Raw genomic sequence first — 27,878 nt, forward strand, 5'->3', positions numbered from 1 at the left:
CCTTGGTTAAAAATGTAAGTGTGTGGTCATAAATTCCCATGTCTCTCAAAGTCTCGGGATGGAGGAATTTGGATATGTGAATTGGTTTACTCTCAAGGGCTTTGAAATAATTTTTGTAAGGTGCGGGCAAGCCCTCATCTCCGTTAAAGGCTTTGGGTGGGGGTGATGGTGCATTAGAGGATTCTCCTCTCTTTTTTGATTTTCCCTTTCCAAGTCCGAACACCATCTTGCTTTCTCAACAAATGAAAGTTCAAAAATACACTGAAACAACCAAAAACTGAATTTTTTTTTCTAAGGGGCAATTCAACAAACACCTTGTATGCACTAGCTAGAACTCAAGTGTTTAAGGTGTGTTTGTTGATTTGTTCCTTCCCTAGCAGAAAAATTTTACCAACAATCCATAACAATGAATAATAGCAAGAATTTAACCCAAATTAATCTAACTAAATAGTGTAATTCGGATTATACTAGTTTGAAACGAAGAAAGTCAAGGAAAGTTGTTATACCTCCCCGAAATTCCTCAAACTTGCTTGATTTAGTGTAGATGATGCGTAAAAACCCCTTCTTGACCCTCAAATCCTCTTGTAGAAGCTTCAATTTCACTCGGATAAAGTTAGGGTTCTTGGGAAATTTGGGGGATTTTTCAGAAATTTGGTGTTGTAATGGTGTTTTTGATGGAAAAATTGAGTTGGGTGAAGAATTTGGTTGAAAGATTTGAGGTTTAGTGAGGGAAAGTAGTGATTTGGTGAGGTTTTGAGAGATTGAGAGGAGTTTTTAGTCTTGTGTCGACACCAAGAAGGGTATTGAAAGATGATGAATGACGGGTAATTTAGGATTAAGGAGACGAAATAGCAGACCTGCGCAGGCTGCGTAATTTCTGTTCTTGCCTGCGCAATCGGGCGTAGCTGCGCTGCTCATTTGTGCAGGCTGCGCTCAAGCTCGCAGATTTCCTCCTTAATTCCTCTAATTCCTAATTTAAATACTTAGCCAATTTTTTGCTCTTTTTGCCTTGTTCCCCTTCATTGGCTTCTTCATATGATTTTGTAAGTTAAACTCGGCTCTCGTCTCCTCTTGGGCACGCCTTCCAAGAGGGTTGTGCAAATCACTACACCATTAACAAACCTCAAGTGCCTCTTGAATTTCAATGCAAATTAAGTTATTGAAAACGAAATTAACATGCAATAAAATGAAATACGGAAATGAACTACACTAAGAAAACAATTAAATTGGGATATAATATTTACAAATTTTGCCGTTGTTTAATGTCGATGGCTCGACATGATGCTTCTTGAAGGTTAATCTTCATAGACGGGGTCTTCCAATTGAATTTATTCTCCCCCTATATCTTGCATCCCTTTATGATAAACTTTGATTCGTTGCCCATTCACCTTGATTAACTTGCCCGAGTTAGGATTCTCTACATCCACCGCTCCATGTGGATGCACTTTCTTCACAATATAGGGGCCGAACCACCGAGACCTCAACTTTCCCGGAAAAAGCTTAAACCTATTTTGAAATACAAGAACCTTGTCTCCTTCCTTGAAACTCCTCCGAGCTATCATCTTGTCATGCCACACTCTAGCTTTTTCCTTGTAGATTGCGGCGTTGTCATAGGAATCCAACCGGAGTTCCTCCATCTCTTGAATTTGCAACTTTCGATGCAACCTCACTTCATCTACATTTTGATTAAAAGATTTGATGGCCCAATAAGCTTTATGTTCAACTTCCACCGGTAGGTGGCATGTTTCACCATATACGAGACGATATGGAGACATCCCAATAGGAGTTTTATAGGCCGTGCGGTACGCCCATAATGCATCGTCCAACTGTTTTCTCCAATCCTTCCGGTCCGGGTTCATTGTCTTCTCAAGGATTCCTTTGATTTCACGATTAGATACTTCCGCTTCCCATTGGTTTGAGGGTGGTACGCGGTGGAGACCTTGTGGAGCACTCCATATTTCTTCAATAATCCTTAAATAACCCGGTTGCAAAAATGCGTGCCCCGATCACTTATTATCGCCTTAGGGTAACCAAATCTTGAGAATATATAGCTTTGAATGAAGCTAGACACGGTCTTGGCATCATCAACTTTTGTGGGGATCGCCTCCACCCACTTTGAAACATAGTCAACGGCAAGCAAGATGTAAAGGAACCCGCTTGAATTCGGGAATGGACCCATAAAGTCTATCCCCCAAACATCAAATACTTCACAAAAAAGTATTGGTTGTTGGGGCATCTCGTGCCGTCGAGAAATGTTTCCACATCTTTGACACCGATCACAAGTCTTCACATAAGCTTGGGCATCCCGGAAAATACTAGGCCAATAGAAACCACATTCCAAGATCTTCCGGGCGGTCCTTTGAGGACAAAAGTGCCCCCCAAAAGCGTACTCATGGCAATGTTGGAGGATTGAGGGAATTTCCACATCCAGAATGCAACGGCGGATAATGTTGTCTTGGCACATTTTCCACAAGTAGGGGTCATCCCATATGAAGTAGCGGGAAATACTCCTTAACTTGTGGCGTTGGCTAGAAGATAAGGATGTGGGAAACTTCCTAGTCACCATGTAGTTGACAAGGTTAGCATACCATGGCTCAACGACTTCCATAGCATATAAAGATTAATGTGGTAGGCTACCATCCACTACTCCCATGGTCTTCACTAGATCATCATTAATGTGAAGCCTACTCAAATGGTCGGCTACCACATTGGCACTCCCTTGCTTATCTTTGATTTCGATGTCAAACTCGCTCAATAAGAGAACCCACCTTATTAACCTTGCCTTGGTGTTCTTCTTGTCCACGAGTTGCCTTATGGATTTGTGATCGGTATAAATAATGACTTTAGCACCCAAAAGATAAGGCCGAAATTTTTCAATGGCATACACCACCGCCAAGAATTCCTTCTCCGTGGTGGTGTAGTTTCGTTGAGCATCATTTAATAGCGAAGAGGCATATTGAATCACATGAGCTACCTTCCCCTCCCTTTGGCCTACAACCGCGCCAAGAGCATAATCACTAGCATCCGTCATGATTTCAAAAAGAAGGTCCCATTTTGGAGCTTGAATTATTGGGGCCGTCACAAGCCTTTCTTTCAAAGAATCAAATGCCACCCTACAAGAATCATCAAAAACAAACTCCACATCCTTGTGCAAGAGCTTGCACAAGGGGTAAGCAATCTTGGAAAAGTTTTTAATAATTCTTCGGTAAAAACCCGTGTGTCCCAAGAATGACCTCACATCTCGAGTATTAGATGGATACGGCAAGGTTTTAATCACATCCACCTTAGCCGTATCCACCTCAATCCCTCTTCGCGACACTATATGTCCTAACACGATCCCGCTACTCACCATTAAGTGACACTTTTCAGAATTTAAAATGAGGTGAGAGTCTATGCACCGTGATAGGACCATAGCGAAGTGGTCTAGACACGAGTCAAATGATTCCCCATGGATGGTGAAGTCATCCATGAAAACTTCCAAAATACGCTCCACATAGTCCGAAAAGATGCTCATCATGCACCGTTGGAATGTGCTGGGGGCATTGCACAATCTAAAGGGCATGCGGCGGTAAGCATAAGTACCGAATGGGCAAGTAAAAGTTGTTATGGATTGATCCTCCGGGTTAATGGGGATTTGAAAATACCTGGAGTACCCGTCCAAAAAGCAATATAACTCTTTTCCTCCTAACCTCTCTAGCATTTGATCTAGAAAGGGTAAGGGGAAATGATCTTTAAATGTCACGACATTAAGGCGGCGATAATCGATGCAAACTCTCCACCCGGTTTGAATCCGAGTGGGAATTAAAGCTCCCTCTTTGCCTTCGATTACCGTCACCCCAACATTTTTTGGTACACATTGAGTAGGACTTACCCATTGAGAATCGCTAATGGTATAGATGATTCCCATTTGGAGTAGTTTTATTATCTCTTCTTTCACGACTTCCATCATTGGCGGGTTCAATCTCCTTTGGGGAGTTTGATGCGTGTCCTAAATATGATGTTTTACACCATATTTCACACGCATTTAAGAGCTCAATTATGTAGTTTATGCTACTATTTTCCCTATTTCCGTCTACTTTCGTGTTTTTTGTGTAATATTGCATAAATGTGAAGAATCCAGCGGAAATCAAGCCGAATCCGTCCCTAAGTGCTTGGCATAGGATTTGACATGAATATTTGACTCGGGAAATGAACTTGGTGCGCGTAGCAGCCGTGTGACAAATATGATCAGGAAGTGTTGGCCAACATAGTAAGCATTATTTTATTAAGACGAGTTCATTACTAACTTTATTATTTTAGTCACAAATATAATTTGAAGTTTATTTAATATATTATAGGAGAAGGTATTAAAGGAGGTAGAAGAAGGGAAATTCACTCCCAATGGTCGTGATGACGTTCTTGCTAGAGCGATCGGCCGACCCGAACATCCAGGTCGATTGAGGGGCATCCTGTTACAGGTTGGAGTCACGAAATATTATGGGACAACTGCCCCGAAAAAGAAGAAAAGGAAGGCTAAGGCTGAGAAGGCTGACATGGTACCATTTATTCTATTATTTTCATTTAAGTTCACATGTTATTGTTTTAAACAAATTGCTGAAACATTACATTCTTGGCATGCAGGTTCAGCTATTGGCATCCGTGATACTAAAGATGAATACTGGAGGCAAGCCTTCCGAAGAAGAATTGAAGATGATGGAGGATGTCATTAAAGGGGGTAAGGTACAACAGATTGGTCAAGAGGCCTAGAACACTACTACCTTGGCAATACATGAGAAGGAAGTATCGGTCAACGAAATTCAGAAAGATCAGGTACCTACTGCTTCTGAAGTTGTAACAACTAAAGCCGATAAGGTAAATATATGACTTCCTTATTTTTCTTTTCTTTTTTTTGGGTAGATTAGGGGGTGTGTTCCCTGCCAACTCTAATGCTATAACTTCTGACATCGTGCCATTAGTTAATTTTATTAGGTAAATGAGTCTGAAAAGGAGATGCAACTTGAGTTATCTGCCACAGCTGACAATAATCAGGGGATGCAACTTGAGAAGACGGCTGATGGAAAACAACAGCATACATCCCCTTCAAATCAGTTCACAGTTTTCGGCAAGGTATGCATGAAGTCTTTAATTAGTGAAATTTATATGAATTCTATTAAATTTTGGGATATAATATATAATGTATGTGTATTCTTCAGGCCGTAAATAGGAAGGTAGTTATTCTTGCTGACTCTAAATCCGCAAAACCTGTACGTGTTGGTCGGGGTCTCGCAGACTTTCCCACCAAATCAGCGGAAACTTTATTGGTTCATGGCGAAAAACTTTTGCCGAATCATAGAAAAGTGGAGTTAACTCAAGTCTTAAAAGGCCATGAAAAATTTGAATTGCCCGTCCCAGTTCGTGACGACATTACCATTCTGGCAGATGCGATTGAAAGTTTCATCTAATGGCCTCATTCTCACATCTTCCTTGCTTGTTCGTCTCCGCCTCAACCGAAAGCAGTTGGGGTTAGAAAAAATACCTATATATGTTAAATTTTTATATGTTAAATTTATATGTAATTTTTTTTGGTAGGGAACAAAAAATACGGATAAGCCTAAGTCCCCAAACATGCCAACTACCTCGTCGAAACAACAACTTGATGAGGTATTTAACTAACTTCTCCATTTTTTTTAAAACCTCCCTTTATTTATATTTTTTCTGTATTTCTAAAAAACATCGAAATTTTGTGTAGGGGACAAAAAAGACGGATAAGCCTAAGTCCCCTGACATACCTACTACTGCCTCATCATTTAAAGAGCAGGTTGATGAGGTATTTAGTTAAGTACTCTTTTATTTTTATTACTCCAACTAGGATATGTTACCTTTGGATTTTTTATTATTTTATTTATCTACATGTATAAGCTGGTGGTAGTAGCACAAAAAGAGAAAAGCATTATTTCCCCGCACTGAAAGATGTTAGGAGTATAAACTCCACTAATTTTTCTGGGAGCGAATTCATGCTAAAAGTAAGAACGCTGACGATGAGGAAACTGTATTTGGAGGCTAGCCGTCGCATAGCAACCGATCAATTGATAATTATTCCGCTCGAGAAGGATATTTTAGGGATTGAGCGCGAAGCAATTTTGTCATGGGAGCTGCTAGCCATTTGGGCTGGCCTTCTCGAGATTGATGTCCACCGCCTATTTGTTTGGATGAAGTAAGTTTCTTAATAAATCATCTCATATTCTAATATTCTGACTAGATAGTGTTTTAAATACCGGAATTAATACCGTAATAATGTAGGTTAATGAAATCGAGAGTGATCCCCGAGAACAAGATTCAATGTGATCAATACGGATTCCTGTGCCCCTATATTTTATCTATGCATATCACGTTGATTTCGTACGAAGATCGGGTAGATTATATTGCTCGGGAATTGGCGACAAACAAAAAGCTCATTTTTGCCCCTTATAATGAAATGGGGTGATAAACAAAATAATATTACAATTCCACCTACAATTGCATTTTCATAACTAATATATGTACTTGTTAATAATGATGATGTCTCTTGATGTAGGAGTCATTGGGTGCTAGCAGCCATCATGCCGACCAAGAAGAAAGTTTTTTGGTTGAACTCTTTGCATAGAGAACCAAACGAGACCTTTAAGGGCTTGATTATTAAGTAAGTTTATAATACTGATTTATTTATAATAACATTAAGTTTCAATTTTTATTTATAGCAAAAAGCTCATTTTTGCCCCAAAAATATGAGTTTCTACCTCCTTTTTTTTATAAAAAAAAGGGTCTTTGAGAAGAAAAGAGCTAACGAGGATCAACCCACGAAAGATTCTGATGATGGCCCTACTATTATTACGATAACAGGGGTACGTGCTCAAATACAATACCTTAAGTGCAAAAATCTGTCTTTAATAATAATACGTGCGCAAATACAATACCTAAAGTGCAAGATTCTGATGTGGGCCTTCTCGTCTCTTCATTTTTTATGTAATAATAGGTCCCTCTCCAGCCGGATAGCATACAATGTGGATACTACGTTTGTCGGTTCATGTTGGAGATTATTATGCGAAGATATATCCTTATTCCAGAAAAGGTTAGAAATTTAATAATGTGTTTATTGTTGGAGCTTGTGTCCTCCACAAATTAGTGTGATAACATTTGTTAATCTCTTACAGGTTCACAAGGGTATACTTCGTATATTTAATCAGTTGATGAACGTTTACCTAATAACGGTTGGCTTGCTAGAAAGTTTGACGTTATTATCATACAGATGGCGGTGATCAACTGGTCCCTAAAGGTCACACCTATAGGATGTCTTTGAGAGATGTGATTATAGAAATATGATCACATTGATGCCTAATATGACTAAACAGTTAGTCAATGTGTTGATGAGACAATTATTTAATGAAGATTAAATAATATTAGTTGAGACAATTAATCGTCAATTAAGTAAATTGAATATAATAAGTTATATTTAACTAAATGTATGTAATGTTAGCTTGGACGAATTAATCTGTTAATTCGTAATTAAATGTAATCGGTTATATTTAATATCAACAAGTTGAATGTGTCATAGTGGTAATAGTGAGGGTACACAAACCAAGAGGTCATGGGTTCGATCCTCACTAGATGACAATTTAACACATTTTATACATTTTTGGAATAACCAAAAATAAGGAAATAATACTCCTTATTTCGGAAATGGGCCGAGAAAAATGAAAAAAAAATCCTACCCTAATCCATCCCTAATACACGGTTTATAGGTGAGTGAGGGAGAAGATTTTCTAACCTAATTCATTTTTCATTTTTGCCTCCTCTCTCATCGGAAAAACACAAAAGAAAAACCTAAAAATTATTTTAATTTTTGGATCGATTCTAGCAAAACAAGGGCATTTCTCGGAGCATCTTGGGTGCAACTGATAGGAGAATATCATTGCGATATTGTTCATAGGCCGTATTTGCTAGGACCGAAGGTTATTTCTGAATCCTATATTTTGTTTATGTATTTTAATTTTATGACTAATGATCGTCATCATTATATTCGTTATAATCCTTAATAATAAGGGAAGTATACAGATTATTTCCCATAAGTGGTATCAGAGCCAAGGCCACGAATTTTAATTTTGATGATTTTCATAAAATCGTTTGTAAACAACATTAGGGTTTTTCGGCTGAAATTTTTTTTTTGGCCGAGAGAAAAAAAAAAATTCCAGCCGTTTTTTTCTTCTTTGTTTGATGATATTTTTCCATTTTATTTTTCATATTGTTGTTTTAATCAGTTAAAAATTATCATATGAAGAATTGGTAGTTTTTTGATTTAATGCAGATTAAGTTAAAATTAAATGGAATCGTCATGTTTATGATATAAAGATTGTTTTTCTATATAGTTTTTGGCATATAAATTAATCATATTTAATTATTTCATATGCTAATCATGTTCTAAATAGCAACTGTAAACAATTTTATTCATCAAACCTTGTTTTAGGGCATTTTGCCGCAAAAAAAAAAAAAAAAGGAGGCATAAGGGTTTTCTGTTTTTTTTACCCTATTTTTTTTGCTTCTGCTACTGTTCACGGCAGATTTAAAAAAAAAAAATTTTTACGGTTTTTGCAGAAAAACCGAGATGGTTTCATGGGGTGATTCGTTTTTTTTTTACCGTATGAAAAGAAAGAATTTTTTTGTTTTCTGTTTTTTTCAGCCGTGCTGAAATTAATTTAAAAAAAAAAAATTTGGTTTCTTTTGAGTTCAGCCGAGACTTATAAAAAAAAGGGATTTTGTTTTGTTTGTTTTGGCCAATTAGTTATTGTGAAACGGTTCACAATTATAAGATACCGAATTATTTTAAATCAGTTTAAAATTTTGACGGATTGAATTCATATTACAAGTTTAATATGGATTAAGATTGAAATTAATGTGATTAATTGAGGAATTGTCACTTAATTTGATTTAAATAGGTGGTTTGGACAAAATTAATCAACATAATTAAAGAATTGTGTCATGTATGTTTAATTTTTTTTTAGTTGATGCATTTTTTTTAGTTGAATGAATCGATTGAATGGTTTAATTTACGTATTTTTGCAATCGGTTGTAAATTGTAATACTTAGTGTGGCCTTAGTCTAATTATGTTTTCGTAATGAAGGAAACATGATTTTTATGTAATTATGAGATCTCGAATCTCTTTTACTTTATTTTTAGTTTTGGGTTTTGAAATTAGATTGTAATAAATAGGTTTATTATGTAATTTTAATTATTGTAATTTCAAAGAAGACTAAAGATAGAGATTGGAGTTCACTCCCGCTACATGGATCAAGATGGAACATCAAGACAAGCTTCTCGGGTCCAAGGATGGATTCCAAACTTGTATTTATTATTCATTTTGATAGGATAGGCCACACTAGGACTTTTACTGTTTTTACGTTTTCATTCTTATTGCTTTTCATTCACATGTTAGTTTATGCATCATATTCCGCCTAAAACCAAACCACCTACTACTAAAATGCATGAAAATTGACTCATATAGGTTGTATGTTAGTTTTCATGGACATACAGATGTCACGGTCTTTTTAAGCCATCACCTTAGTTTATTCATTCTCGCATGCTAGATATTAGTTCACTTAAAATGAATTAAAATAAAGTTGATGGGATCTTCCTCTAAAACGGAAATTGAGATTAGTCTTTATAAGGGCAAACAACTATGAATCCCTTCTTCGTCGGTAGGCATAATATGACCCATTCTACGTTAGGTAAGTAGTTGTGTTGACTTAGTTTACCTCAACATCATAGTCCGAAGAGTTTCTCGTGATTATGATGGACTAAAGATAGAATTTACAGAAATTTATCGACCAAGAATTCTAACGGTAGAATTAGCTAAAAGGTTAGCTTATCAATTTACAGAGAATTGAGTCTTGGGATCATTTATATGATTCTTGAGGGAGGTCAATTGTATAAATGTTTTTGAGTCTTCACGTTATGACAGTAGTTCATTAAACTTAAAAATATAAACGATGTACATGCTTATTATTTTTATTCTTCTTCTCGCAGTGTAGAACACGTTTATTTTTGATAATACTATAACAACTAAATGGCTGGAAATAACGTAATCCCAATGCCTAGTGCCACACTTGATCGCGCGTCCTGGCTTAAAATTTTTATGGACCAGATGAATCAGTTCACACGTTTGAAAAACGACGGGTCCAACTTTGCGGATTGGGAGGCGGCACTACGGAATGCTGCCATTGCTGACGGTAAGCTCAAGTACTTAACTGAGCCAATACCGGTCAACCCAGGCCCCAATGCAGGAGTCAACGAGTCACTCGCTTATAGTGACTTCGTTATGGAAGCGGGTGCGATAAAGAACGTACTCATCTTTGCAATGGAAACCAATTTGAAGAGACGCTTCATTGCACAGGGTGCAAACAAGATTTTCACCACGCTCACTAACGAGTTCTCAAAGGCACCGAGAATCGTTACTTATGAGCATACCTGTCGCCTCTTTGATGCGAAACTCCAGAAGGGCCAACCGGTTAGCCCACACATTCTTCACATTATTGAGAATGTCGAGAAGTTGGAGGCACTTGATTGTAAAATCAGTGAGAGCATTGTCATAGACCGAATGCTTCATTCTCTTCACGATGGTTTTGCCCTTTTCAGGGCGAACTACTACATGAATGACTTGAAAAAGAGTCCTCATGAGCTACACTCCCTTCTCGTACAGACCGAGAAGGATATGAAATTGAGTGGGAGTGTGAAGCAGGATGTTCTCACGATTTTCAACAAGGGTAAAGGTAAGGGCAAGACTCATGGCGACCAAGCTGTAGGTAAGCCAAAGTTTAAGAAGCCAGGAAATGGTAAGAGTGTGCCTGATGAGACTAGTGGCTCACAGGGCAAGGCAAAGAGCAAGGGCGGTGACATAGAGTGCCACCATTGTCACAAGACTGGACATTGGAGGAGGAACTGTCCCGTCTACCGTGAGGACATCAAAGCAGGTCGCGTCGTTCCTGTTGGTATGTCATCTTATATTCATATGATTGAGATTAACCATGCAAGTTTCGGAACTTGGGTACTTGATACTGGTTGTGGTTCTCATCTGTGTAATCATTTGCAGGGCCTAAAGAACATCATACTTCTCGAAAAAGGTGATGTGGACCTGCGTGTCGGGAATGGAGCACGAGTTGCTGCTGTCTCGAAGGGAACATATGTAATCCAACTCCCTAGTGGTTTTGAGTTATTTTTAAATAACTGTTACTATGTACCCAGTTTGTCTAACAACATTATTTCTGTTTCCGTACTTGCTAAAGACGGTTTTGCATTTTCAATAAAGGATAATAGCTGTATTTTCTCTTTCAATGAAATGATTTATGGCAAAGCAGTTTCCATGAATGGAATTTATATCTTAGACCAAACCACAGAAGTATTACACGTGAATAATAAGAAAATAAAGGTTGGTGACAAAGATCAAACCTATCTATGGCATTGTCGAATGGGACACATAAATGAGAAACGCGTGAAGAAACTCGTCGATAATGGGACTATTCCCGCATTCGATTTTTCTACATATGGCACGTGTGAATCATGTCTCATTGGCAAGATGACTCGAATTTCCTTCAAAGGTGTTGGAATGCGCGCTAGTGACCTATTAGGACTCATACATACGGACGTATGTGGACCTATGTCAATTACCGCTAGAGATGGCTATAGATATTTTATCACTTTCGCGGACGATTTGAGTAGATACGGATATGTCTACTTAATGAAGCATAAAAGTGAGTCCTTTGAGAAATTCAAGGAATACGAACAGGTACAAAACCAACTGGGTAGAAAGGTTAAAGCACTCCGTTCAGATCGGGGTGGCGAATATCTTTCAAATGAGTTTGATCAACACCTGAAAGACTGTGGAATCGTTTTGCAGTTAACTCCACCTGGAACACCTCAATTGAATGGTGTGTCCGAACGGAGAAATCGAACCTTACTTGATATGGTTCGATCCATGATGAGTCACACGGTAGTGCTTGATTCATTATGGGGTTTTGCTCTTTTTAATAAATTTGCTCTTATACTTAACCGAAGTCCGTCTAAAGCTGTCGACAAGACTCCATATGAAATGTGGAAGGGAACGGTACCTAACTTGTCCTTTCTTCGGGTTTGGGGCTGTGAGGCTTATGTCAAGTGGAGACACGAGGATAAGCTCGGCCCGCGATCGGTCAAGACATACTTTATAGGTTATCCAAAAGGAACATTTGGTCATTACTTCTATTCGCCTACCGAACATCGAGTTTTTGTTGCGGCTAGTGCGACGTTCTTAGAGAAAGAATTTCTCGAGAACAAGACGAGTAATAGAACCTTCGAGCTGTCGGAGATTCCAGAACCAACAACCGAGGAACAGATGGAGGAAGTTGTTCCTCCAACTGATGACACGGTTCATATTCCAGAGGAACCTAGGAGGTCGGGTAGAGTCTCTAATCCTCCGGACAGATACATTGGTATGGTCGAGGAGAATGACGTTTTATTCCTTGAGAGTAATGAACCCGCTACCTATAAAGGTGCTATGGCATATTCCGACTCAAAGCTATGGCTCGAAGCCATGCAATCCGAGATGGACTCCATGTATGAGAATGACGTATGGGATCTAGTTGATTTACCTAATAAGGTAAAATCTCTACAGTGCAAATGGCTTTACAAAATAAAGCGTTCTGTAGACGCGCAACCAGATACCTATAAGGCACGACTTGTGGCAAAAGGTTTCACTCAAGTGCACGGATTGCATTATGATGAGATTTTTGCACCTGTAGTCATGCTACGTTCCATTCGGATAATCTTAGTGATAGCCGCATTTCATGATTATGAAATTTGGCAAATGGATGTGAAAACCGCCTTCTTAAACGGTTATTTGGAGTAAGAGTTGTACATGGTGCAACCCGAAGGTTTCATAGATCCTGAACATCCTAAGAAAGTATGCAAGCTTAAGCGTTCCATTTATGGACTTAAGCAAGCTTCTCGGAGTTGGAATCATCGTTTCGACCATGTGATAAAAGAGTATGGTTTCACTCGATCGGTCGAAGAACCATGCTTATATATCAAGTCGAGTGGGAGAAAGATTGTATTCTTGATATTGTATGTTGATGACATACTCTTTATTGGGAATGATATTCCTATCCTATCTTCAGTTAAAGAATGGTTGAAGAACCATTTCCAGATGAAAGATCTGAGTGAGGCACAACGCATTTTGGGAATCCGTATTTACCGAGATAGATCACGACGGACGTTATCACTAAGTCAGGAGTCTTATTTGAATAAGATTCTTGAGAGGTTCAGCATGACCAACTCCAAGAAGGGGAACCTTCCAATGACGTCTGGGATGCAGTTGAGCAAGTCTCAGTCACCCACGACGCTTGAAGGGATTGAGCGCATGAGTCGTGTTCCTTATGCATCTGCAATAGGATCAATCATGTATGCCATGATATGCACACGTCCAGACGTGTCATATGAATTGAGTATGATGAGTCGGTACCAAAATAATCCAAGTGAAACTCACTGGATAGCTGTTAAAAATATCCTCAAGTACCTACGGAGGACTAAGGATAGGGTATTGACTTATGGAGGAGATACTAAGCTATGCGCAACCGGTTACGCAGATGCTAGCTTCCAAACGGATCGAGATGATTCAAAATCTCAGTCCGGGTTCGTCTTCACTCTTAATAGTGCTGCGGTCAGTTGGAAGAGTTCCAGACAGAGTGTTGTAGCAAATTCTACTACTGAATCGTTGAATTATGATAAGCATGTAGGGCACATTATTTCCATGGGAATTAAACGTGTTCCTAAGTTGTAGTAGTTGATTATGGATTTGATACATTATCTTTTTCATATACTATTTATAACTTCATCGTTTTTATATAATATTTTGTTTTTCATGTGGATTGTACTGACAACATTGAACGCCACAAAGTGAACTGAATTACATTATATTTGTTTTGGTCTGTAATCGCCTAAATGAGCTGATAACTCTGGCTATTATATTGTGCAGTCGATTGATGGTGGGTTCAACGAGCCATAAGTCAAACGGTTGACTGGTCGTTCACAAATACGAGATTATAACGATACCTCGTAGGACAAATTTTTGTGACAATGTAATGGAGTCCTAAATGTTTAAAACATTCCGTGCCAGGTCGTGGATAGGACATCCATTGTGTTCCTAGAGTCGATTCTTTTGACTATCGACTGTCTCTTGAGATTAAGGCAGTTTTTGGGTGACTTTGGTTTCTTTCTCACGGTCTGCCGTAACTGGAGGCTAAGTAGATTTTTTCTGGGTCATTTCATACTATGCTTACATCTGCAAGATTCGAGTTGAGGAAAATATCCAACCCTTATCAGGTATAGTTATTTCTCAGGGCCACTCGAGGAGTTGTAACTGAAATGCATGGCCATGCTCGAATGTTGATTCTTTTATCAGTTAAGTTACTCTCTAGTCGGGGAAACCACTCTTGATATTGATCGCTTGTAAAATAAGACCTTTGTGAATACGGATTTGCAAATTGTTTTACATTGAGTGGGAGAAATTTTAGGATATGAGAATCGGTTATCGCACATACACTTGTGAGGACAAGTGGGAGTTTGTTGGAGCTTGTGTCCTCCACAAATTAGTGTGATAACATTTGTTAATCTCTTACAGGTTCACAAGGGTATACTTCGTATATTTAATCAGTTGATTAACGTTTACCTAATAACGGTTGGCTTGCTAGAAAGTTTGACGTTATTATCATACAGATGGCGGTGATCAACTGGTCCCTAAAGGTCACACCTATAGGATGTGTTTGAGAGATGTGATTATAGAAATATGATCACATTGATGCCTAATATGACTAAACAGTTAGTCAATGTGTTGATGAGACAATTATTTAATGAAGATTAAATAATATTAGTTGAGACGAATTAACTGTCAATTCGTAAATTGAATATAATAAGTTATATTTAATTAAATGTATGTAATGTTACCTTGGACGAATTAATCTGTTAATTCGTAATTAAATGTAATCGGTTATATTTAATATCAACAAGTTGACTGTGTCATAGTGGTAATAGTGAGGGTACACAAACCAAGAGGTCATGGGTTCGATCCTCACTAGATGACAATTTAACACATTTTATACATTTTTGGAATAACCAAAAATAAGGAAATAATACTCCTTATTTCGGAAATTGGCCGAGAAAAATGAAAAAAAAATCCTACCCTAATCCATCCCTAATACACGGTTTATAGGTGAGTGAGGGAGAAGATTTTCTAACCTAATTCATTTTTCATTTTTGCCTCCTCTCTCATCGAAAAAACACAAAAGAAAAACCTAAAAATTATTTTAATTTTTGGATCGATTCTAGCAAAACAAGGGCATTTCTCGGAGCATCTTGGGTGCAACTGATAGGAGAATATCATTGCGATATTGTTCATAGGCCGTATTTGCTAGGACCGAAGGTTATTTCTGAATCCTATATTTTGTTTATGTATTTTAATTTTATGACTAGTGATCGTCATCATTATATTCGTTATAATCCTTAATAATAAGGGAAGTATACAGATTATTTCCCACATTTATTACTTTTTTTAAATTAGAGCTGATGTTGTCTTGCTTGCTGTTATACCATGATGTTGCGATGCTGAATGATGTATGTTGTTACAATAATGTCTTGTCTTTGTTTTTTCCGTAGTATGTAATCAACGCGCCACAAGTACCTCGGTACAAAGGGCACTAAATAGACGAGGTAAGGGACATGTTGGGCAAATACGTCTTAGAACATTGCAATGAAGACTAAATGCATGATACTTAGAGCTTAGATCAGCTTAGTAAATTTTTTGTTGAAGTTAGGGAATGATCTTTGTAGATAGAGTTAGGGGGATGCACAGTTTTAGGAATCTTAGTTCATGTAAAGTGATCAAATTGTAAGTATATATGATGCTGCTGTTGTGATTGAATTGAATCTATTGAGTTATGATGAACCTAGCTATGATTTATGCTGGTGCTGATCTATGTTGTTGCTGATATATGCAGAATTTTGAATGGCATGAAACAAATTTAATTTTTAAAAAAATTACGAAAATGTAATAAAAACGGTTACTAAAACAAAAACCGTTGTAAATACCTTTCACAAATACCCGCGCATAATATTCAACAACAGGTTTTAAAAAAAGAAATGTTGTAAATACCTTTCACAAATACCCGCGCATAATATTCAACAACAGGTTTTAAATAAAGAACCGTTGTTACTAACAATTTCAACAACGGTTATTTTACGTATACCCGTTGTTAAAAGTCTTCACAATTTTGGTGGAAAAGATACAACAACGGTTTTTTATATGATACCTGTTGTTATATCCTTCCCACCAAAATTTTTTCAAACTTTCCACAACGACTTACTCGCAACAACAACAGCTTTTAACCGTTGTGAATAATTTCCACAACAGTTTTAGTAAATAACCTAACCGTTGTAAATACCTTTTACAACGGCCGCTTTAACAACGGCCGCCTTTTGTTTTAACAACGGTTTTTACCCGTTGTTATAGCCTGTATCTGTAGTAGTGTTAGTAAGCCTTATCCTACTACTGTATCTTTTACTTACAATTATTTAATGCGATAGGAAAAAATGAGAGAGGTGAATGAAGATGAACCAGTGACGGAATATCAAGAGTTAACACCCGGAAAGGTGTTGCGGTAGTAGCCGACACATCAGACAAATCCTCTGCAACAAAACATCAAGAGATTAAAATGGTAAAAGCGCCAATGTGTTTTAAAAAAAAACTCCTTTGTTTTAATTCTTTTTTGGACTATCTTTTTAAAAGGAGTGTTTGTTTATATTTTTCAACTAGGTTTTGGACTATGTTTTTTAGATTCTATTTTTGGACTAAGTTTTATTTCAGTTAGTGTAAGTCTCATAGTTATGCTAGGAAATATTGCAAATTAGAATAGCGGAAGCACTAGCAAGGTGGGACAGCAAGCGCATTCAAATTGGAGCAACAACAACTTTGAATGAGAAGCTGAAGGCTAATTCAAGGATGAACCGGAACAACAAGCAAGCAATAGGACCAGCAGTAATAAACTATGAAGATTAAAGTTTACTTTCTATCTTTAATGTATGGACAACTAATGTAATTTTCGGTTGCATTAAGTTATATTACGTCACTTTTCCTTACTCAGATTAGGTTGCACTAGTTTACTCTAATTGTTAAAATGACTACTATTGCAAGTACAATGTAGGAAACAAGTGAACTAAATGCAGCACTCAGACTTTGTGAAAAAAAACTGCACAATTAAACAATATACGACCAACAAAAACGTGCACAATTAAAACATATACAACCATTCGAGTAATGAGTTATAATCTTTACATAACCAGCATTAAGAAATAGAACACTCCGATTAATTGCACAATTAAAAATTCAATTTACTATGTTAAAAAAACATGCTTATAAAAATAGTCATTGAATCCTTATTAGAAGTATAAACTGAAGCTTAAAATAAACCAAATACGAGCAGCAAAATATATAGAGATGCTGAAATACACATAGATACAAATTAAATTATTGTACGAGACGACCTTATGACTGAATCCTGCTGAATGTGCTTTCGAAAAATTCGAAAACATTGCACAAACTAGAAATAAATGTGAAAGCATGTTATTAAAATTTGTACGTTCAAAAATCGTCCTTATTAAAAGCATATATTGAAGCTCGAAAAAAACAAATACGACCAGCAAAATAGTTACAGAAGCTCGAATACCGTTAGATAACAAATGTTTCGAAAGCGCATATAAGTCAACCTAAAAAAATAGCGGGGTAATTTTTAATTGAAAATAACATTCAAATTTTCTAGACCATTCGAATAATGAGTTTAAAACTTCACATAACAAACATTAATAAATTATACAATCCGAATAATTTCACAATTAAAAATTCAATTAATGTATGAGACGACTTGATGACTTAGTCACGCTGAACGCACTTTCGAAGTATTCCAAAAATATTGTAGAGTTACGATTAAAAAAACGTCAAAACAGTTGTAACTGCATTAATCAGTAAATACCAATTTTAATACTTGATTGTACATAATTAATGAAACGGACGATTAATGTTTATAAGCAGTAAAATAAAAACTAAACTGGTGTTATAGCTCAAATACAGTTAAGTCAAACAAACATAACCCCCTAATTGACACTAACAATAAACCTGCAGGTTTTTAAGTGGGCCAAAAAAACAGTTGCAAAAGTAGTGGCAAATGATATGGTTTCAAAGACCAACAACAGCTAAATCATAAATCAATAAACAATAACTTTTTCAGTAACTTCACATAATCTATGCACATCAAATTATATATCTTTCACTCAAATTCAGCACATAAAACCATTCATAATATATTTATTTCCAATTTTAAAAATAAATTCAGCAACTCATTATTTCGTGGGATCACAAGGGGTGAATAAAGGACAACTATTGGGATTATAATCATGGAAAAGGGTAATTTATCAAGATCTGGGAAGAAGAGAAAACAACATAGAAGGCAGCCAGAGAACAATATGTTTTCTTTTAGTTACTTTGAGTTTATTACAATTGCTTATTATGTTAACATAGTTTAAAATGGAATAAGGAAAGATAACTTATCTTATAAACTTGCAGGAGTAAATCTGATAACAAGCAGGTACTTTAATTATAGGATAGAAATGTTCCCTTAAGTTGATTCCCCTGAACTTTAAACCAAAAAAAAGTTAGTCTAAGCAAAATAATCAGCATAATAGAGTTCGGGTGGGGTCAGACCCATGTGGGTAAAGTCAGGTAAGACCCATGTGGGTAAAGTCAGGTAAGATCCAAGTGGGTCAAATAAGGTCAGACACATGTGGGTCATGTAAGGTCAGTCCCTTTACATTAGGGTAAGGTCAGATTCATTAGGTTAGGATTGGGTCACAGTCATTAGATTTGAGTCACTCCAGGTTGACTCTAAGTGTTTCGGATAAAGTACGACCCCTTATAAATCATTAGCATAATAGAGCTCCCACATAATACAGAAGAAACACTTATCTTTAAGTTCATTTGCCATCTTCGATTGTGGTATTGATGCGAAGAAAAACAGAAATTGAAACCTGAAAACAAAGAAATATTCAGATTAGAATTTGAGCAATGTAGGGGAAAAAGGAATAATAATCTTTAAATTAGTATCAGCAAAATTTTGAACTTAACTTAATGGTGTAGTAATACAAGTCGAGTGAAAATCTGCATTTGTAATTAGAAGATTAGAAGGTCTATTACTATGGGAAAAAAATCTACACAAGATGAAATTCAATCAAACACACAAACTTTGCTTCAAAATATGATCTAAGAAGACTTCGAAAACAGTGACCATCATCATCTCCACCACTAAACATTAATATAATGCATATAATACCATTAATGATGATGATGATGATGACGATGATGATGATGATGACAATAACAATAACAATAACAATAACAATAACAATAACAATACAATAACAATAACTAACAATAACAATAACAATAACAATAACAATAATAATAATAATAATAATACTCTTGATGAAATCAAACCTATAAAAACGAAATTCCGAAATCCTAGATATTTAGAAGAAAATTCAATTAACAATAAACAATCAGAACTCAGATTTGAGTATTGAAAGCATTAAAAGCTCAATAATTTATAAAAGTCGAATTTTTTTTGTGTTAAATTTGAGATACAAATTAAAATGTGTATGTAATTGATAGATCTACGATTTTTTCCGCTTAAAATGAAATATATTATGAATAAATGGCCGTTAATTTATTAACAAATACAAATCAACAATAATACCTCAGATCTGACTATTAAAGCATTAATATCTCGAAAAAAAAATGTAAAAACTAGTATGTTTTTTTTAATTAAAACCAAAATTAAAATGAGTAAGTTTATTATATAACTACGCATTTTCGGGTTCGAATATAATAAATAATAAAAAAAAATGCACGAAAATTGGATATATAGAGAAAAGAATTGAGGACTTTATTTATTTCGTACAAAATAGGACCCTATTTTGAAAGTAATATGTCTGAAAAACACATATTGCATGTTATTATTTAAAAACTTAAAAATTAAATTACTAACACTATAACTAATCACTCAGATCTGATTGTTTGTATTGTAAAAACGCATAATAAATTAACAAAACCACCAAATACAAAACAAAACACACAAAAATGCAAGAAAATCACTTTGCATGTCATAAAATATAGAAAAATAAAAATAAAAACAAAGTATAAGATTGTACCGTCATTTAGATTTACAACTGATTATCTTCATCTCGATTGCCTTGCACATCGTCTTCACCCCCTCATCTTCATCTTACATGATAAAAGTGTGGATGATGGCAGCGAAAAATGGATCAGGGAGTGTGTTGCTAATGAGGAGGCTGAACGAGTGATGAATGAGGTGGAGGAAATGAGTGATAATGAAGGAGGCGTAGAGTGAAGAAGTAGGCGGAGAAAATGAGGAGGCAGTAGAGTGATGAAGTAGGCGGAGGAAATGAGGACAAGAGATTAGGGTTAGGTTAAGGGTGGAAAGGAGAGGGTTTATATAGTCACAATGTTGGTTGGGATGGATGGGTTATGTTGTGAGATGGGCCAAGTTTAATTTTTAAGCTGCTCGACCCCCATATAACAAATGCAATCAGTTCATATTTGTATACTCGGGTTTGTGTTATTTTATAGACGGTTCATATTTTTACAATTAGTATACTCGGGTTTGTGTCGGGTTGGGTCAGTGAATTATATAAATTGAATGGGCCATTTTTAATTTTTAGTGAGTTCGGCCCATATAACTAATGCAATCGATCCATATTAGTATACTTGGGTTTGTGACGGTGGGTTTGGGTTGTGAGATGGGCCAATTTTATTTTTTTAATTTTCTCAGCCCATTTAACTAATGCACTCGGCCAATTTTTTTTTTTTTTTTTTTGGTGAAAGGTAACTAATCCATTAAGCACAAACAGCTATTACAAGCTACAATTTACAAACAGACAGTTTAAATACCCAACCGGTATTACAATCACATTTGAAGACTAGTAAACCATAATCTATCTCTACTATCTATATGAAACTCTGTTTTAGTCTTCAACCATAAATTCAACTCCCTGACTAGTTGTTGAAAAATCAGTTCAGGACGTAGTATACTTCCCTCAACTCTTGCCTTGTTCCTCTGCATCCAGATTTGGTAATAGATGGACTGCAGAAAAGCAACCAAAACCCCTTTTTTAACCTTTGAAGCTTAACTCTGACCAATCCATAGGATCAGATTGACATTAGGCGGCACCAAGCCACACCTCTGGGCATACATATCCAGAAGTCTCTTGTTGTACTCACAATGTTGAAATAAATGCTCAACTGTTTCAGAATAATTTGAGCACAGTATACAAAGATCATCACTCACAATGCCCAAACGAGAAAGTTTCCCCTTCAGCTGCAGAGCATTCCTTTGAATCAACCAGCCAACAAATTGATGTTTGGGAATACACCAATTATTCCAAATACGATTAGACCACACCATACTCTGGAATTTGTACCTCAGTAACTCATAACCCTGACTGACAGAATAACCTTTCGTGCCTAGCACCCACTGACCATTAGAGTAACCAGGAGCTAACTTATCTCTAACTCTACACACATTCTTCCAACCCCAGATAATATCACCACTGGGACTATAATCAGACCAATTACTCTCCTTTAAGTAGATTTGATTGACCCATCTCACCCAGAGCCTATTAGGGCAACAGTAGATCCACCAAACCAACTTCCCAATTGTAGCATAGTTCCAGGCTAGGCTATCCCTGATACCTAGACCTCCTTCATATTTAGGAGAGCACACCTTTTCCCAGCTGACTAAAGGGACTCTGATATAATCAGCACTACCATTCCACAGGTAGTTTCTGCAAATGGCATTTACTTTATTCAGAACTCCTTTTGGGATCAGTAAGATATTAACCCAATAACTATATAAAGCTGTAAGCACTGAATTAACCAGTAGTAACCTGCCAGCATATGAAAGCTTTCTTGAACCAAAACTCCTTATTCTGGAAACCAACTTCTCCACTAAAATATTACAGTCATGCTTCTTCATCCTCCCACAAGTAATAGGCACACCTAAATATCTGAAAGGAAGATGACCTTCAGTGAAGCCTGTTACCTGGATGATATCAAGTTTTACCCATTGTTGAACCCCATTAAAGTATGCATTGGTCTTAGCTGGGGTCATCTACAGACCAGATGCACAAGAAAAAGTAGCAAAGGACCTAAGAAGAATCATAATGGACTCAATGTCCCCCTTACTGAACAGAAGAAGGTCATCGGCAAACATTAAGTGGGACATCTTCATCTTGCTACATAGGGGATGATACTTAAAGGGCATACTAGTAGTTGTATAATGCAAAATTCTACTAAGATATTCCATAGCTATAGTAAACAACAGAGGGGATAAAGGATTCCCCTGCCTCAAAACTTTTCCCCCTTTGAAATGCCCAAAAACTTCACCATTCAACACCAAAGAGTAGGAAGTTGTCTCAACACACTCCATAATCATATTAATAAACTGTGAAGGCAAGTTCAAAGCAATCATCATTTGTTTTAGGAACTTCCAACTAACATAATCATAAGCTTTTTTAAGGTCCACCTTAAGCATAAACCTTGGAGAGGCAGGTTTCCTATTATAATATCTTATAATATCCTGAAAAATTAAAATATTCTCTACTATACTCCTCCCCTGAATGAACCCCCCTGATTATCACTGATGAGAGAGGGTAAAACTTTGGCAAGTCTGTTGCACATCAGCTTAGAAATGCATTTGTAAATCACATTGCAACATGAAATAGGTCTAAACTGGGTAACATTCTGGAGAAGGTCAATTTTAGGGATCAAAGTGATGAGAGTATGGTTAATTTGTTTAAGTAACTTGCCATTAAGGAAAAAATCTTGAATTGACTTACAGACAAGCTCCCCCACCACATCCCAAGCATCCTTAAAAACGCACTAGAATACCCATCAGGCCCTGCAGCTTTATGGGAAGGAATTGAGAACGTGACTTGTTTGATTTTAGCATCAGTTACAGGTTGCAGTAAGAGATCCTGATGTTCTGGAGAACAAACCCTTCCTATCTGGACAGTAGCCAATGACACATCACTTGTACTGACTGTTGTCCCCAACAGGTCCTTATAGAAATCCATGAAGGCATTTTGGATCTGGGTAGTATCTTCACACAGTTGCCCTTTCACGTCTGCAATTCTGAGAATTTTATTTTGAGCATTTCTATTTTTGATCAGGCTGTGGAAATACTTTGTGTTGTGATCCCCTTTCTCCAACCACACAGCTTTAGATTTTTGGGTCAAGAACTCATAAGCAGCCTGGTCAAGAAATCTAAGAGCACTGGCAGCATCCATTTCTTGTTGAACAAGTTCAGCATTAAGAGGATCACTCCTCAGCTTACCCTGAATATATTCCAAAGCCATTTTAGCTCTAGTAGCATTGTTCACCACATCATCAAAATCCAACTTATTCAACTTATTCAAAGGCATCTTAAGATCCTTCAGCTTTTTTGTGAGCTTGAACATATTGGTACCATACCAGTCATTGTCCCACACTAGCTTCACACAATGCTTAAACTCCACAGACTTACTCCACATGTTGTAATACTTAAAATGCCTTCTCTTTTTAGGGCCAACAGTCATATTCTGAACCACACACGGGCAATGATCAAAATTGCCCTCACAATAAAAATGAGCATACACATTAGGGTTCTGGAGAACCCACCCGTGATTGACCAACACTCTATCTAGGCGACTGTAAACCCTAGTAGCCACTTCCTGTTTGTTATTCCAAGTGTAAAGAGAACCACTTGCAGGGCAATCAGACACCTCACAATCATCAACACAATTCTTAAAGTCATCCATTTCTTCATTAGTGCAATTACCCCCTAACCTTTCAGCAGATACCAAGACAGTATTAAAATCCCCATAGATCACCCAAGATCCATGAATATTCCTTTTGAAGCCACATAATTTGTCCCACAAAAGTTTTCTCTCTTTCACATCATTAAAAGAATATACCATGATCATATGAAACTTATCTCCAGTACCCAAATCAGTAACCTCCATATGGATAAATTGTGCATTATACTCCAAAAAAGAATTTGAAACGTAGAAGGATTCCACAAAATCCATATTCTACCTCCTCTATGGTACTGTGTATTAGTTGAAACACACCAAGCCTTACACAGATTACTTATTACAGCATTTAGAGACAAAGGTTTGACCTTTGTCTCAAGGAGACCAAACAAACCAATCTGGTGATGATGAAGAAACCATTTGATAATATTTTGCTTAGACTGGTTGTTTAGCCCCCTAATGTTCCAGAAACCCCAGTTATGCATTACTTCCAGAAGGAAGTAATACACTACCATTTATCCCAATTCCTACCTTTGGGGTTACATTATTAATGGAATCCAAAAAAGTGTGGTAACCAAACTTCATAGAACTTAATCCAGCCTCTACCACTTCTTGCCTACTGAGTCTAATTATTACCGAGCAGGGGTTGACACCATGTGATACTTCCCATTTTCGCCCCAGATAACTTCAAATTGGTTAGGTCTTTCAGTAGGGGTGGCAACAATCTCAGGGACAGGAGTATTAGGACTAGCAATAGTGTCAACTATAACAGGAGTAACAACAGTATTGACCTGAGCAGTAGGTTTACCAGCTTGCTTTGGTCTCCATTGCTTCTTCACCACCTGCTTCGTTGCCACAGGCTTCACACCAGTCTTTCCTTTCCTACAATTTGAGAAATCATGACCTATACCCTTACAGTTAGTACAGACAATGGGTTTCCATTCAAATTCCACCTTCAATTGAACTACTTGTCTATCCTCATCCAGGAACTTAACACACTCCGGGATTGGTTTGCCAAATGGTACATCAATCATAACCCTAGCAAAGCCCAATAGAGTTTTCTCCTTAGTAACATCATCACTACGCACAAACTTACCCATTAAACCCGCAATTTTGGGGAGACATTTACCCCAAAACTTAAGATGCAAATTATGTATTTTTACTCACACGGGAACATCCTTAACGTCATCCTTCACAAGCTCGACCTCCTCACTCCACGGCCGCACTATAAGTGGCTTATTATCGAAGAGGAAGTGTCCCTGCTGGAGAATCTGAGTCTTAGCTGCAGCCGTCCGGAACCGAATAATAAACACACCATTAGGGCAGAATGAGATTTTATCCATTGGGAACTTCGACCAGAGACATTTAAGAAACCCTTCCAAGACATCCACTGGTGGATTAGCACCCAACACGAAACCATAAACAGCGTTCTTCCAGTATTCCAACTCTTCCTTCACGTCCTCCATTGAAACCTGCATCAAATCTTCAGGCTCTTAGGAATGCTAACCATGGGGCTCTTTCCTTTTCGTCGTCGCCCTTGAACTATCCATTCAGAGGAATGATCAGGTCCAATTGAATCCAAATCATATGGAGCTATCCCAACAATTTGATTAACATTCGCAGTTTTCTGCGCCTGGTCGGTCTCAGGACCGCCAATAACCACCGACGAGGACACTTCGTGAACATTCTGAGCAGGATTTTTGTTTGAATTAGAGACTAGAGGGGGAAACTGAGCTTGATCATTGCAATTGATTGACATTATTTTGGGGTTTTTTTATTAGGGTTTATAGATTAGGGTTTATAGATTGTTTATCGATTGGGGCCCATATTAGTATACTCGGGTTTGTTTGCTTTATAAAACGCATCATATTATTACTATTAGCATATTCGATTTGTATATTATCATTTGTATAATTTATCATTTAATTCATTTTTTAACATTATAGTTGATTCGAGTCAACCGACAAGACGAGTGATTTGTGACACAACTCAACATCCAATATCAAATACCCGTTCTCCGCTCTCTGACATTACAAATGGTACTCCACTATTTTAATACTATTTATAATTTATCATGTATTTTCAAAATTTCAAAAAAAAAAAATTTATATATCACACCTGCGTTAAATTAATTTGCTAATAAATGATTATCTATTTTGTTTGTTTTTCATTTTCCCGAATGCCAAGTCAAACAACGAGAAGAAGTGTAGGTGAACAGAACTCCATTACATTACGATAAAGTAATGTAATTATTAGCCCTATGTCATCACATGTTGATGCTCTTATTCTAACGCATGATCAGTTACGGGCAAAAACGGCAAGAGAGAAAGGGAAAACCTTTTCAACTAAAAAACGTACTGGTAATGTTAGTAATGTCTTTTCTCAATTGAGTCCCCCTACTGCACTACTTAGCTCCACCACTACAGGTATATATCTATCTCTATTTGCTATATATCATAGTTCGTCATGTGCGTTAAAATTTTCATTCATAATTGTTTTTAATAACGTGATTTAGGAGGTATATGTAGTCCAACCGACGTGGTTGAGCGCTTGGTAAGAAATCTATGTGCCGAGTAAGGTGAGCCTTTAAATGAAATTCTTCCTTCTATAACTCTAAATGAAGAAAGGTCATGTCCTTATGTAATAAACTCATCCTATTCACGTGGAGAATGTTCACGAACTCAAGAAAACTCATCCGTTGACTTAATTATTGACGGTAAGTATATTTTTAATATTTTTCTTCGATTTTTTGTGTTAGTCAATAATCGAATTAGTACATAATAATTATTAGTTTTAAACTTTTAATGTATAATTTATTTTTTTCAAGGTTGGGTAAGATAATGGGATATTGGAGATCCAGATTATGAGTCTGAAAAATGTAGGGCGCAAATGTGGTTCGAGTAGAGAAAATAGAAAAGTCGTGGTACAAGACGCCCTAAGTTTTCACTATGTTGCTCGGATGGCAAAGTTTTCCTCCCGTACTTAGATGAGCCGCCTGAAATCCTTAAGTCTTTGTTAAATGGACAACATCGGTTTAGCAAGCATTTTAGAGAAAACATAAGAGCTTATAATTCATGTTTTCCTTCACTTATATGGGTGGTAAGATTGATCATTCCATCAATCAAGGTAGAGGTTCGTACACCTTTCGGATGGGAGGTCAAAAAGTTCATTGAATAAGTACTTTAGTGCCGTCGGCACAGTCAAGCCCTAAGTTTTGTCAATTGTATATGTACGACAATGAAGAAGAAGTTCGTAATTGTAAAAACGCCATCAGGTATCTATATTAATTTTTTTGTTATGTATAGTCGGAATTCATTTAATTTGTTCCCATTTTGCTTTATAATAAAAAAAAAATTTCCGCAAAAATATTCTATTCAATTTTTTTTTTTTAAATGTTGTCCCAGCAATCCATCAAGGTTTAACGATGATCTTATACGGCTGTTACAAAGTATGATTGACCAAAAAAATCCTCTTGCTAAAATGTTTAGTATGGTTAGAGATAGATTGTCTTTAGATAGAGACAGTGAAGTGAGTAGCAGAATTATTTCCAAGAGAGATACAGATGGGAGAACTTATAATCGTCCAACGGTTTCAAAGGTTGCGGCTTTGATTGAGGGGGATATCGGTCCAAATATGGAGAAACGGGATATTATTGTACAGAAGTCATGTGGTGGTTTGCAGCGGATATCTGAGTTCCACCCTCAATACACTCCAATCCAATATCCTCTCTTATTCCCATCCGGGGAAGATGGTTATCAGTTGGGTATCCTACACAGTGAAGCATCTATTGGGGTTAGCACGAGCGATCAACCGAGTGAGGAATTAACGTGTCGGGAGTGGTTTGCCTATCGTCTACAAGATAGATCACTAGATATTGAATATCCAACGTTGTTACTGTCTGGAAAGGTATTCCACCAATTTTTAGTTG

The 27,878-nt window shown here is 36.8% G+C and overlaps 2 protein-coding genes across 2 annotated transcripts; both read right to left on the minus strand.

Annotated features, from left to right (window-relative positions):
• Positions 1-1,328: 1,328 nt before the first annotated feature.
• LOC141628992 (uncharacterized) lies at positions 1,329-1,859 on the minus strand. The gene has a single exon (XM_074442071.1). The coding sequence runs from the start codon at positions 1,857-1,859 to the stop codon at positions 1,329-1,331; it is 531 nt and encodes a 176-aa protein (XP_074298172.1).
• A 19,426-nt stretch (positions 1,860-21,285) lies between these two features.
• Positions 21,286-24,226, minus strand: LOC141628993 (uncharacterized). The gene is made up of 2 exons (XM_074442072.1): positions 22,997-24,226; positions 21,286-22,269 (listed from the first exon to the last, which is right to left on the minus strand). The coding sequence occupies exons 1-2, from the start codon at positions 24,224-24,226 to the stop codon at positions 21,286-21,288; spliced, it is 2,214 nt and encodes a 737-aa protein (XP_074298173.1).
• Between the last annotated feature and the right edge of the window lie 3,652 nt (positions 24,227-27,878).

The sequence above is a fragment of the Silene latifolia genome, chromosome Y, assembly GCF_048544455.1.
Source record: "Silene latifolia isolate original U9 population chromosome Y, ASM4854445v1, whole genome shotgun sequence".
In the NCBI taxonomy this organism is placed as follows: Eukaryota; Viridiplantae; Streptophyta; class Magnoliopsida; order Caryophyllales; family Caryophyllaceae; genus Silene; species Silene latifolia.